Source organism: Sus scrofa, chromosome 10, assembly GCF_000003025.6.
Source record: "Sus scrofa isolate TJ Tabasco breed Duroc chromosome 10, Sscrofa11.1, whole genome shotgun sequence".
Lineage (NCBI taxonomy): Eukaryota > Metazoa > Chordata > Mammalia > Artiodactyla > Suidae > Sus > Sus scrofa.
The window spans coordinates 583,367-597,369 of NC_010452.4; the positions used below are offsets into that span (position 1 = coordinate 583,367).

The window sequence follows — 14,003 nt, forward strand, 5'->3', positions numbered from 1 at the left end:
TGAACAAAACAACAATTAAAACACTCAGAGTTCCCACCGCAGCGCAATGGAAACAAATCCAACTAGGAACCACGAGGCTGTGGGTTCAATCCCTGGCCTCGCTCAGAGGGTTAAGGATCCGGTGTTGACGTGAGCTACGGTGTAGGTAGCAGACATGGCTTGGACCTGGCATTGCCATGGCTGTGGTGCAGGCCAGCAGCTGTAGCTCCGATTAGACCCCTAGCCTGGGAATCGCCATATGCCCTGGGTGTGGCCCTAAAAAGACAAAAGACAAAACAAACAAAAAATACACTCTTACATTCTTAATGAAATGTAGAGATCATTTATATCTTGAAGACATTATCATCATTTTTTATGACAGTGCCACTCAATAAGGCAAGTAAAACACAACAATTAGCGTTCACTGACATCTTACTTTCATTAGAATTCCCATTCTCTCTCTCTTCGACTTCTATTTACCAAATGTGTGCATGACTCATATTTCAGAAATAACATAAAAAGCTATTATATTAGTAATGTTAGAATTCATTTTGAAAACAGAATCAAGGTAGAACAAACAATTAAAAGCTGTCAAGCTTGGGCAATTCCTAGCCTGGAAGAATGGTGGTACCACTAACAAAAACTGACATGGCTTTAAAAAAAAAAAAAAAGCTGGATTTCCCAGCAGCACAATCTACATTCATAATAACCGAAGTTGTTATTTCTAATATACTTGCTTCATGAGTATGCGCTTTAGAAAGTATTTTTACTACTATTACCAACTTGAACAGGTGCATTAATAACAACGGACTGGATCCCTATTAACAAGAAGACCGGCTTAAATTCATCTACCTTTGGTACATGAATCATGGCAAAAAAGTGCTCCACGACAGGGGTAAGATACGTGAAGTCTCTGCACGTGCCAGGTGCCTACCGAGAGCCAGGCTCTGCTCTCTGCTGCACTGACGAGACGAGGGCAGGCCAGGCTGATCGGGCTGGAATCGGCCCCGGAGCCGGGGAAGACTTGCCATACACATACTATCAAGTCAGCTAATGTCAGCAACAGTTCAGTGTGACCATCGGAGTAACTGGGAGGAAGCAATGGCCACTGCAAGGATGGTCAGAGAAAGGTTCCCGAAAGGAGAGAAGGCTGGCTGAGACCTGACGGAACAGGCAGAGCCAGCTGAGCCACGACCGTCGCAGACGATGGGAAGAGCCCGCCAAAGTCGGCCGCCCTTTCTGTCACAGCGACACTACTGCTCAGCACACATCACCCCATTTAAAGACTGGCTATCATGTTAATAAAAACCCACAGACTTGTACAACAAAGGAATGATTTCCAAGCAACCTAAAAAGTAATTATTGGAGTTCCCGTCTCAGCGTGGTGGTTAACGAATCCCACTAGGAACCATGAGGTTGTGGGTTCGGTCCCTGCCATTGCTCAGTGGGTTAAGGATCTGGCGTTGCTGTGAGCTGTGGTGTAGGTTGCAGACGCGGCTCAGATCCCGCGTTGCCGTGGCTCTGGCGTAGTAGGCTGGCGGCTACAGCTCCGATTCGACCCCTAGCCTGGGAACCTCCATATGCCGCGGGAGCGGCCCAAAGAAATAGCAAAAAGACCAAAAAAAAAAAAAAAAAAAAGTAATTATTAATGTTGGGGATAGATAATAATTCACTATTAGATATTAAGTACACCAAAAAATTAGCATTCAAAAAAAGGCTTTAAAATATTTCACAGGTGCATAAAAGTTAAACCATATATACTATATACAATATTATTATATATTACTAATAATATATCATTTATTTTTATAATAATTTATAACTTAAATTATATATAATAATAATTAATAATCTATAAATAATTTTTTTGCCTTTTTAGAGCTGTACCCGCAGCATATGGACGTTCCCAGGCTAGGGGCTGATTTGGAGCTGCAGCTCCCAGCCACAGTCATGGCAGTGCCAGATCCAAGCCGTATGTGGGACTTAGACCCTCAGCTTACAGCCACAGTGGATCCTTAACCCACCGAGCAGGGCCATGGAATCTAACCCGTGTCCTCAAGGATACTAGTTGGGTTTATTACCACTGAGCCACTATGGGAACGCCTTCATTTTTTTAATGTATGGTATTTATTAATAGGAATGCTTTGATAGACATATCACACATGCAAAGCCACCACCAGTTCTTTCTCTTCAATAAAGCAAGAGCGTTTCTATATTAGATGAGCAGTAAAAATAAAGAGAACCTTACTTTTAGCAAATATGTCCACTGGTGATCCATCAGGCAAGAGCCAGGGCCAGCCTTTGAACTGCCACGCAGGACCCTGCACGAAAACTGCCACAACCCGGTCCCTGCAACAGAAAGAGGGAGGGAAGACAGGAGACTGAGGGTCTCAGAGAGTCTGGTTACTGTGATCCCACAGAGCTCCCTTCTTATCCGTGTGGCACAGTCTCCTGGCAACACTCCAGGAGGCGACCGAGGGACTGCACGGCCGTCCCAGTACTCCGCTGATCACCGTACCTCCCACGCACCGGCTTTTCTACACCAGGTGAGTTAAGCATCAGCACGTGCACAGGCCTGTATGTGATCCTGTTAAGCCTGTTATCTCTGCCTCGTCTGCTGATTAGAGTAAAGGCTCCTTTTTCCAATGCAAGAGAGAACACCAGTTCGTCTGATAACTGAAAAAATTGTTTTTTTGTTTTTTTGGGGGTTTTTTGGTAGGTGGCAGTTTTAATAAGCAAGAGAACAAAATTATGAGGTTTTTCTTGGGAAGCCCCAAGAGAAATATATCTCTACACTTGTCCAACAGAATCTTAAAAACACACATAAAGGATTATTTGGGTTCAGTCACATATGTGGTCCAGACGGACGCAACAAAACCTTAAGCTCTCAAGGCTATGCCCTTAGAAAAATTCCCACTGTGGGAAGAGTAGGCAGAATGTATATTCAAAGCACAGAGGAGAGGGTGAATGAATTCTTTTTTTTTTAAAAAAAGAGGATCATTTAAAATTCAAATGCATCTTGTGAGGTCTCGCTGTGGTGCAGCAGGTGAAGAATCCAAGGTTATGCTCTATTAAAGTTATATACCTACGTCAATGATCGAAGTGACGGTGAAATTCTTGAAATTCTACACCTGCTCAAAATCTCTAAAGCTCAAGGTAAAGAAAACATTCCCTCCTGTAATGGGATAAATGCCCCGTGTTGCCAAAACCACCTCTGAAATGGAGCACACAATGAAATGGCCTCTTCATTTTACGACGTAACTTGCATCACACAGCAGCTGAAGACCCAAGGAGCCTGCCCAGCTAGAGGGAATGTGCTAGAGAGCGGTGACCTGGAACTACCAGGGCGCCAAGGATTACCAGGGGAGCTGGGTAATAAAAATACTAGTCCCAGTGAATTCTTGAAAAGACAAGTGGAAGAAAGGCAAGGAAAAAAGCATTATCCCTAGGTGAGGACGCCAACGTAGGAGCCAAGCTAACACACAGAGCACGACAACGGGGCACAGGGACGGCACTTGCACACGCCAGGTTGTTATCATTTTCTGCGAATAACTGCAAACATATAAATGAGGTAACTTCCTACTCCCTACAAGTTTTAAACTTGATACCTGAAATTCTCATCTTACATTTTCACATATGACGCAAAGTATCTCTGTTAGGTACCAGGGGAGAATTCTAACCTAATAACCCTTAATTCTTCAGCAAATTTTTCACATACTAATGATCTCAATGGCTTGGCTTGCTACCATCTGAAGATGGAGGAGTACTTCAAAGGTGAATTTCAGCCACCGTGTCTATGTGTTACGCGCTCTGTAGAAGAGAGATACACACGACTCCGTTTTTACTCCAGCTTAGCATGTGTCTGCATTTACAGGCACTGGATATTGTAAACAGCTTAGTATTTCATTAACAGACGTTTCAAGGCAAGAAGAGAGTTGAACCGGCGTGATCATGTCCTTATTTGCAGTAAATTATTCCCTTACAATAAAGGGAACAATGCGTTCACTTATTTCTTACCAGAAAATCTGAATTCTCCCAGTCAAAAGTCTAAACTATAGGCCTTCTAAAACAACATCAGTCTATCTGAAAGTTTCCTTCTTGTTCTAAAAGTTTTGTTCTAAAACTGGAAAGAATTTTCACTCACTAATTTCGTGTTTCTTTTTTAAGTAAAATAAAGTTTAGACATCCAAAATCCATTTACCGGGGTATTACCAGATGTTAACATTATTGGTGGCCAATGCGGACTGTAATGGAAGCGTCAAGGACAGGGTCTGTTCCGAGCGCAACGAAATGTGAGACTTGGTCATTCCACGCAAATTAATGACCACGAAAAAAAAGAGAGACTTACCAGTCTTGAGGCATTAGTTTAAGGGGCTGGTCTACTACTCTGTAGGGAACTGTGACACTAATTGCAGTGCCCCCTGGTTGCATCTGGTCTTTTCTTCTCTGTATCAGGGTTTCATTTTCTCGTTGGCAGCCTTGTTTCTTCTTTTCATCTGATGGGACAAATCTTTAAAAGAGGAAATATGAGAAAAGGTCAAATGATTCCATAGGAATCAGTGAATGAGAAAAAGAAACTGTTACTTTGAAATTATTTTTTAAATAATGATAATTTTAAACCGAAAACATTACTTTTAAAATAACCTGCCCTGCATGTACAGGTATCTATGCCTGAGGAGTATGGGCCTTCCTCTGCACGCCAAGCAGAGTCAAATTCACTTAGACCAGAACTCGCAATTCACCTTCCTTCATCCACTACTTCGCATTCTCAACTGGTTACACAAATGGCCACAATAATCCCTGATTTCGCAAATGCCAGCAAGAGGGCAACGTTACCATAAATGACGAGTCACTGGAAATGAAGCTGCTGTGGTCACCTGGGCGACTGCAGCCAAGAGTTTCACAAAACGCCATTTCCACGTTTTAAACGCCCCTCCCATCAAGATACAGAACCCGCGCCCCGAAGCAGCAAAGGCCCTTGTGCACCTTCCAGGACATCCCCGTCCTGCTCCCCCACCAGACAACCACACACGTCTGCCTGCCATCGTCACAGCTGGGCTCTGCCTGCTCCAGGAGTTCAAGTACGGGGACGCATACGGGACTGCGCCCTTCTCCGCCTGGCCTCCTTCACTCAGTTTAAGGTTTCCGACACTCCCCCATGCTGAGGGACGTACTGGTGTTCACGCTTGTACACTGCTGAGTCAAACGCCACTGCGTAACTAGACCACAAGTCGTTTACATAGTCTCCTGGAATGGACGTCTGAGTGGTTCCAAAACCGGGGTAATTACAAACAAAGCTACTACAAATAATCCAGTTTAAGTCTTTTTGTGGACATTTGTTTTCACGTCTCTTATATAAATATCTATGAGTGGAACTGCCGGATCAAAGGTATGTTTAACTTTAAAAGACACTGTCGGAAAGGAGTTCCCGTCCTGGCACAGTGGTTAACGAATCCAACTAGGAACCATGAGGTTGTGGGTTCGAACCCTGGCCTTGCTCAGTGGCTTAAGGATCCAGCGTTGCCGTGAGCTGTGGTGTAGGTTGCAGATGCGGCTCAGATCCCGTGTTGCTGTGGCTCTGGTGTAGGCCGGCGGTGATGGCTCCAATTAGACCCCTAGCCTGGGAATCTCCATACGCCATGAGAGCGGCCCTAGAAAAGGCAAAAAGGACAGGAGGAAAAAAAAAAAAAAAAAGAAAAAGAAGACACTGTCAGAAAGTTTTTCAAAGTGGGATTAAAGTATAAACAACGTCTTACAGGCATCTCTAAGCCACCTGGCAAGAAATAAAGAATTCTTGAGCCAAAGACAGAGTCAAGAAGGGAACGCGAAGAGGTCAGAATAGCACTGCAGACGCTTATCCACGGAAGAGGCACCGGCAAACCGGCTAAACGCAGGCTTGGCCTTTTACTTCATTTCACGAGACTCCAGAGGAGGGGGGCAGGGTGGGGCAGAGCGGTAATAATACCTCAAGAAAGGAGAGCCAAGACTTTCCGAACTGATGAAAAGCACAGGTCACAGATTTAATTCTGAGGAATCCCAAAGTGGGATATGCAATGTAGCTGCACTCGGGTACCACAGGTAAATGTTAAATGACCTTCCAAATAACATGAGAAAGCAGATGTCCTTCCCAGGACAGTCTACTGCTGCTGACCGATCATCATCCACGAAGGCAGCCAGGACAGGAGGCTGCAGTGTCGTCAATAAGGAGGAAAAAACAAATTCACTCCTCTAAGCTTCTCCAAAGTGGGTGCGACACTGCACGCTGCCTGTGGCTGTTGGGACAGGAACGATTCGCAGCCCAGGGTAAGCTGCACCGGCTGCCCTGGCGGTTTCTCCTCCAGGCCCCGCGGAGTCACCGCGCCGGCCTGTGCTGAAGAGCAGGCGCCCCTCGTCGGAACTCCGCCCCCCGCAAAGTACCGCCGTGGCCAGCATGGGCAGGGCCACTCGAGCAGTTTAGTTTGAATAAACTTACAATCCCAGGGAAACTCCTCTCGAGACCCTGTTTATACACGCGAACTGTGCTTTTTAAAGACTTCCATAATAGAACCTTAATTTCGTTTCTCAGAATGTTAAAGGTTACGGCAGGTTTTATCTTGTTTCGTTTCATTTACTTATTGACGGGCTAGAAAACTGAAGAATCCTCAATCTTACATGAAACCAAACAGAATCTATGCCAACATGAGCTATGGGTTACAGCCAGTACTATAATTGTGTGGAGGAGGTTTCAATTATGCATTAATTACATAGCAAAGCCTCCAGCTGACTCAACTCTAGGGGAGATGTCAGCTGCAATGAGGTGTTAAATAATAAAGGGAGGGTTTTAAACTTAGAAGAAAAACGAGGAAGGATCTGTCCAAAGAATACAGTCTGTTCAGTTGTTTGGCTTCTCTACAGTAGGACTAAGGAGAGAGAGACGAAAATTTAGTTATTTCTATGCACTACTTACTACCCTTTCTTTCTTTTTTTTCTGCACCTGCGGCACTCAGAAGTTCCTAGACCAGGGATCAAAGATCAGATTTCCACTCAAAAGTAATTGGAGTTCCCTTGTGGTGCAGCAGCTTAATCTGGCATGTGGTGCAGCAGCTTAATCTGACATGCAGTGGCCTGGGTCTCTGCTGTGACAGAGGTTCAATCCCTGGCCCAGGAACTTCCACATGTTGTGGGCACGGCCAAAAAACAGTACTGAAGAAGAAATACTGTATGAATATACTACTATGTGCCAGCTGTATAGGTTTTTAGACAGCTTTTGAAGTCACAGACACTTAAAATTCAATTCTGCATCTGATAAAACCTGGAATCAGCAAGTATTACAACTTATTTTGCCATTCTTTTTTTTTTTTAGGGCCACGCTCCAAGGCATATGGAAGTTCCCAGGCTAGGGATAGAATCAGAGCTGTAGCCGCCAGCCTACACCACAGCTGCAGCAATGCTGGATCCAAGCTTCATCTGCTACCCACACCACAGGTCACGGCAACACTGGATCCTTAACCCACTGAGTGAGGCCAGGGATGGAACCCATGTCCTCATGGGTACGAGCTGGCGTTCATTACCACTGAGCCGCAATGGGAACTCTCACTGCTACTCATGTTTAACTAGTCCTAGGTTATTTAGAGCAGCATGGTTTTCTTTTTGGAGGTGAGGTTATTTTCGTTTCTTTTTTTAAAAATTGCCATCATTATTTTACTGAAAAAGTTGAACATCTGGGAATTTTAACAAAGGACATAGATTTCATTCTCACGTCTTCAACTGACTTTCACTAATGTCTAGGTGACAAAACGATGGTCCCCCCTCCTCTCCCACAGGGCATACATCTAATAATCATAAGGTCGTATGACTTTTCTGGTTCTTCATCTGGAACTTGGAAGCAGGGAGAAAACAACAATCTGAAATTTGTTTTAGAGCCTCTTTAAGCTCTTCAGCCAAAGCAAAAAATTCGTATTTAAAATACAACAGTGCTCTTTTTATTAAGACTTCAGCTGGAGTTTCTATAATTTTCCCTAAAGGATTCAGACATAAAAGAACATACTGTTTGGAAAATTTTCTTTGAGAGTATCTGTGAAAGCCTGTATAGAGGCCTGAAGCTGCAATGTGTCTTCTTGAAATGAGAAATACCGACTCAAGAACGGACAAACAACAAGGTCCTAAGAGTCAATGTCCCGTGATGATCATAATGGAAAAGAAAACAAAATAAAATCCTACACACACACGCACATACATACACACGAGAAATGAGTAACTACTAACTCCCAGCAACATCTCCAGATCCTACCAAAAGGACGGTTTAACAATTACTCACTTCAGGTCCTGCAGAAGGTCCTTTGCGTTAAGCATCGTTATTAAAGAAGTGGTAGCTGCAGGAATTATGATAATAGGTGTTCGAGATCCTATAAAGACAAAATTTTGACAGTAACAAACAGGTTATTAAAAGAAATTAGTTACTTTCCCATTTAACAGTTAGAAAGTTTGTGAATGTGTAACTTCAACTCCTTCGAGCCAAAAACTATTGTAAGTCAGCAGCGGCGCTCAGAATACGTCATCCTCAGACAGCTTCAGCACTGACCCGTCAGAACGGATCCCAGACACAAACACTGGGTGTAACCGTGCAAGCATGCCATCAGCCCTGGCGCTGCAGTCTAGCTACTCACATTAACTTTTTCCGGTTTCTTTTTCTTTTAAGGGCCTCAGCCTCAGCCTATCAAAGTTCCCAGGCTAGGGGTTGAGAGAGAGCTACAGCTGCCAGCCTACACCACAGCCACAGCAACGCCAGATCCGAGCTGTGGCTGCGACCCAGGCTGGAGCTGGAGGCAAAGCCGGATCCTTAACCCACTGAGTGAGGCCAGGGATTGAACCTGCATCCTCACAGTTACTAGACAGGTTCTTAACAGGCCAAGCCACAACGGGAACTCCCACATTTATGGTTTGAAGTAAGTATAGAGTCATATGCAGAACCTCACCTTTCTTCTGATTTGGGGGAGGTCTGGCTTGAGAAACTGTAGGAAAGAAAAAGGAAGCAAATAAATAATTTTAGAATTAACTGATTATAATGGAATAAATGCAAACACAGAGCACGAGTCCATGTAACAGTGGGTGGAGGGCAGTTGGGGGCGGGGGGGGATGTGCTTGACCATCTCAGAGGAGAAAAAAAAGGAGTTACTGGGAACTAAGACCTAAAATACTTATCTTTTTCTCTCTCTTTTTAAAATTGTTTTTGCTTTTTTTATTAGCAAAAGAAAACATAATAGGCAATGAGTCAGGTGAAGGTCTGTATTCTGGAACTGCCCATGTTATAAATAACTTTGAATATATGTTATAAAATGTGAATATTCATAGATTTTCATTATTTCTATATACAACAGACTTTATAACATACAAAAATAACTGTTGGCATAATAATGGTAATATCAGCCTAGTTCAAGGTTACCACATTTTAGGATAAAAAGTGCTGTATATAACATACAAAAATAACTGCTGGCGTAATAATGGTAGTATCAGCCTGGTTCAAGGGTAATATATTCAGGATAAAAAGTGCTGTATGTTCAACTTTCAGTACTTATCCACACAATAAATTTTTATTGACTGCCTTCTATGTGCCATGTGCTCTGCTAGAACTTGTTTTGTAAAATCACAAAAAGATAAATAAATAAAAATTCAACAGTTTAAAATTCTAATTCAACACCAGCTGTTAGAGATACCACTTTCAAAGGAAAGCATACCTATATTTGGAACATATTCTATTTTAAAAGCAGTAAAATGCCACGTTTTAACTAATACTTTTGCACTCTTTGTATAGCTATTCCATTGTGGTAAAATAGTATGGAGCCCAGTGGAATGATTCTTCTCAACAGAGAGCAGAGAAACTTACATACAAATACAAGTTCATACACATATTTTAGTGTGCTCACCTTTCTTCTTGCTGAGAAAAAAAACACTAAAGCTTTCTTAAATTGTTTTTAAAAACAGGACTCAGGGATATATCTGACATATTCATAGACAGAGCTAGGCAGTGTCCTTTGGAATATAATGTAATCTTAATAAACACTTGGAATTTGTTGGAGGGATAAAGTAAGGACAAGCCGGGTAGAGAGAGGGATAAACTGGAGACAGGAGCTGCTAGGAGAGTATGTGAGAACGATAAAGACACCGTCAATTAAAGCATCACTATCTGCCAAGGGAGCTCCAAGTGGTCTCAGGGATCTAGGAAAAGAGTCACTAAAATCAAAACTGAGAAGACCTAATGTAAGAAAAAGCCCGCAGAGTAAAAAACTAGCACAGCAAACCTTTACATGTTCAGTAAAACTTACTGGGATTGAGGACCAAGGCAGGGGCACTGCGATGAACACGCTAAGAATAAGCAGAATAAGCCCGACTCAAAGGGGGAGGAAAGAGCCGGATGACCTGAGTCCACATGGAGGGGGACTGAGAGCAAAGAGTCAGCACTCAGAGAAGCTCAGTTCTACCCCCATCTTGCCGCTTCCTAGCAAATCACCCCGGCAGGAGGCCAAAATGCACGCCTGCGCAGCTTCGGCTGTCCACGCCACAAAAGAGGCATCACTGTTTCCCATCTTGGCCCTGCTGTAAGGGTCTTAAAAACACAAGGGCAAGTCAGGTCCTTGCCCAGGTCTTGGCACTTACTAGCCTTTTACTGAACCTTGTGGTCCAGGTGGTGCTTACGAACCACGGCAGCTTCTAGTACCACCAGCATGACCGCGGCCCTCACCAAAGGCAACGAACGGCCTTTACAAGCTTAGAATAGGCAACTACTGCTGCTGCGCTTCATTTCAAACTCAACTGCATTCTTTACTTAAACATTTACTCAGAGCCTATGCGCAAGGCACTCTCCTCGGTTCTTTTATAATGCTAAAAACAGAAATACTTCCTGCCCTCAAAGAACTTTCAGTAAAGTAAGGGGGCCAGACATAACAAACAGGCAAACGAACACACATAAACAAATGTGAGTAGGCTATTACGGAACAGAAAGCATGTATATGGATATTAAAGTGTCCTTTAGGCAGAATGCTTAGAAAAAGCCTCTCAAAGGAAATGGCATTTAGGCTGAGATTTGAAGGATGAAACAGAGCCAACTTGGAAAGAAGAAGTGAAAGAACAGTCCAGATAAGAGGCAGGAATGTAGGCAAATGCCAAAGGCAGGAAGAAACTGTTGTGCTGAGGGAACTGCAAACGCGCAGACAGACCGACGGCCCAAAAGGAAGAGCGGAGGAGACGAGGTTAAAAATATACACAGGAGCCGGTTTATGTGGGGCTTTCTACACAATGTTATGTGCGTATTTAAGGACCGATGGAAAACCCCATAACGTTTAAGCCAGAAAGTGGTACAATCTGATTTTCACGTCACACCTTTCGTAAGGGAAAAACAGTAAATTCAGGTAAGGGATCAAAGTGGAGACAGGCGTGAGAGCAGGCAGCGCAGTTAGACTTCACCAAGTTTAGAGCGGTGCTACTCAAATTATGCGTGGTTAAAGATAAGGGTTTACCGGTAAGCTTTCCAAGGCCAACCGAGTAAGATGCAAGACCAACCAACTGCGGGGAGACTGCCTGTGCACCTGGATGCCACGGCAGCAGCGTATTCCAGATTTCCACCTGCATCTTGCTAGGACCCAAAATCATCAGACCAGGAACTAATACTCTGCGATGCACTGGTCTAGAGGAAGGGTGGTGGTTTCGACTTGGGGGGCGGGGGGTGGAAACAGAGAGAGAGCAGATAAACCGGGAATACAGAGAAGTTTCACAGAACTATTGAGATATTAGAGGAGAGGGTCAGGCAAATGTGAAGAAGGAAGAATAACTCCTGAGTTTCCAACTTAAGAAACAGTTGGCAGGGGTGCCACTTAAGCATGAAGCAGCAGAAGAATGTGACGTAAAACAACTGGGGCAAAACATCAGGGAACAAAGACCGTTTTAAGATGCCTACGGCACATCCAAATGTAAGCAGCTAACAGAAGACACCAGAGGTGAGAACAAACACCCGAACCGGAGACCCGAGTTTGAAAACCATCAGCTCCCCCGGTGATGAAGTGGATGACAGAAGAGCAGGAGAAATCCTTTCAAAATGTACAAACGGCCAACTCTCAAGCTCATGGGAGCAGTACAGAGATTAGCCAGAGCTGGAGAGAAGACCTACGAAACAGAAGAGTGGAAGCGGAGAAGTGAAGGATGCATCGACTGCATCAGACGGGGCAGGAAGGAGAGGGAAGGGCCAAGGGATTTAATCGGCATCAAAGGAACCAACATGAAGGTCCAGGACTGCAGCTCATCAAAGGCTTGAACTATTAATTCAGTGGAAAACATGTGCCTCTCGCTAGTCATGTTCCCTAAATGAAGGTTTCAAAGTTGGGAGTAAGTGTAAACATTTTAAAATATTAAATTTACCGAGGGACATGCCTGGCACATTTAGTGCTAAATAAATATTTGATGAAAGAACAGATAAAAAATTAAAAAATGATCAACAATAAAGCACCACCCTTGAGTTCCTTCACGGAAGGAAAAAAGCAGCAGCAGTTCAGTCCCCTATTTCCAAATAATTCAAACTCTACCCCAAACCGTACAGATCTATGGTTATAGCTGTCTCATCTATAACGTTTCATTGCCAGAAACATTCTGGGCATTCATTTTTTTCAATTTTAGCAAGATAATCCCGGTGCACATGCCATGTATGACACAATATCCCTTCAAAATCGGGCAGCGTCCAATAAGTATTTCTGCAAAAGGAAAATTCACTCATCAAGACAAATAAAGACAACAAACTGCTAACACCCGCTCCAGTCAGGTCTTACTGACCAATGAGTGCTAAAAACGTTATCGTCCTTTGCTCGTGGAAGGGTGGGTGGGGACGGCAGACCTACGGGAGTCGATCGGGAAGTGGAAGAGGAGGAGCCCTCAGCTGGACGGGCGTCAGAATATCTGTCATGTTATGAAACAGTGCACCTTGGTAAGACAATCGAAACAGAATGGGGGAGTATGAAGAGGAGAAATGACCCCAAACTCCTTATGTCTCCTGTGCCCTTTTCTAAGATCACATAACCAGCTGGCAGAACCCAGCTCCAGGCACATCACTGTACCACACAGCACGTGCGAACCACCAAGCTTCCTCAGGTGCTAGGCCATCCCCACCCCTTCCTTTGTCTGCCAAATGAGTTTGAGAAACTGTGACCTGGAGACAATTATTTATCACATAACGCAAAACAGAGTTAGTCTTTAGGAGGTCATGTTTTCCTTTTCATGCCATTTCTGAGTCTCTCACGGGATCTTCTTTAAATGACCAACTACAGCCTGCCACCCTCCCTTCCAAGGGAGAGCAATTCTCTGTCACTCCATTGCTTCCACAATAGTCCTCTACTTCGGGGGCTGTCTTCTCTGGATCCAGCTCAGTCTGCCCATTCCTATCTCCTGGACTTTCGTCTTCCTTCCTGAAAATCAGAGCTCCTTTAGCTCCTCCGAGTTTCTGGCACTGAGTACATGGAAGGCATTCAAATAACGTTTGTTGAATTCAATTGCTCTTCCTTATGCTCTCCCAACAGCTTGTGGTAGAGTCCTCTCTACTGAAAAGTCCCATGGTCCTGTCGTCTGAAATACATGATACCCAATGCGCCCCAGCTTGAACAAAAACTTCAGACAAACCCACTGTCATTAAAAAAAAAAAAAAGAAGAAGAAGAAACAGAAAAGGGAGTCATGTCGAGATCTAGGTGTCAGAACCTGGGACATGGTGACATCGTGCACAAACCATCCCAGTGAAACCCTCTGAACGCCGTACTTTTAAAATGTTTCCAGAAATGTTCAATACCTAAAACTACATAACTGATGAATTAGCCTGTATGTGATCATACTACAAATAAAAAGATATCCAAGCCTGTACTACTGACACTAACAGACTGAAAAGGAAGATCACCCAGTTAAATTCCTGCCTGTGCCTTTCAAATCTTCACAGTCACTTTCAACAGCACATGCTAAATGCAAAATACAACAAATGAGCACCAAAGACAGCCCAAAGCACCTGAAATGAAAACAG

General features: G+C 43.8%; 1 protein-coding gene across 1 annotated transcript in view; it reads right to left on the reverse strand.

The window, feature by feature from the left end:
• The window catches only part of CDC73 (cell division cycle 73), a 92,544-nt gene that overhangs the window by 8,292 nt on the left and 70,249 nt on the right, over window positions 1-14,003 (reverse strand). Inside the window, exons 12-15 of the mRNA XM_021064289.1 lie at window positions 8,934-8,969; window positions 8,276-8,363; window positions 4,328-4,489; window positions 2,228-2,328 (exon numbers count right to left, since the gene is read on the reverse strand). Coding sequence (XP_020919948.1) covers window positions 2,228-2,328; window positions 4,328-4,489; window positions 8,276-8,363; window positions 8,934-8,969 — 387 coding nt within the window. The remainder of the gene's footprint in view (window positions 1-2,227; window positions 2,329-4,327; window positions 4,490-8,275; window positions 8,364-8,933; window positions 8,970-14,003) is intronic.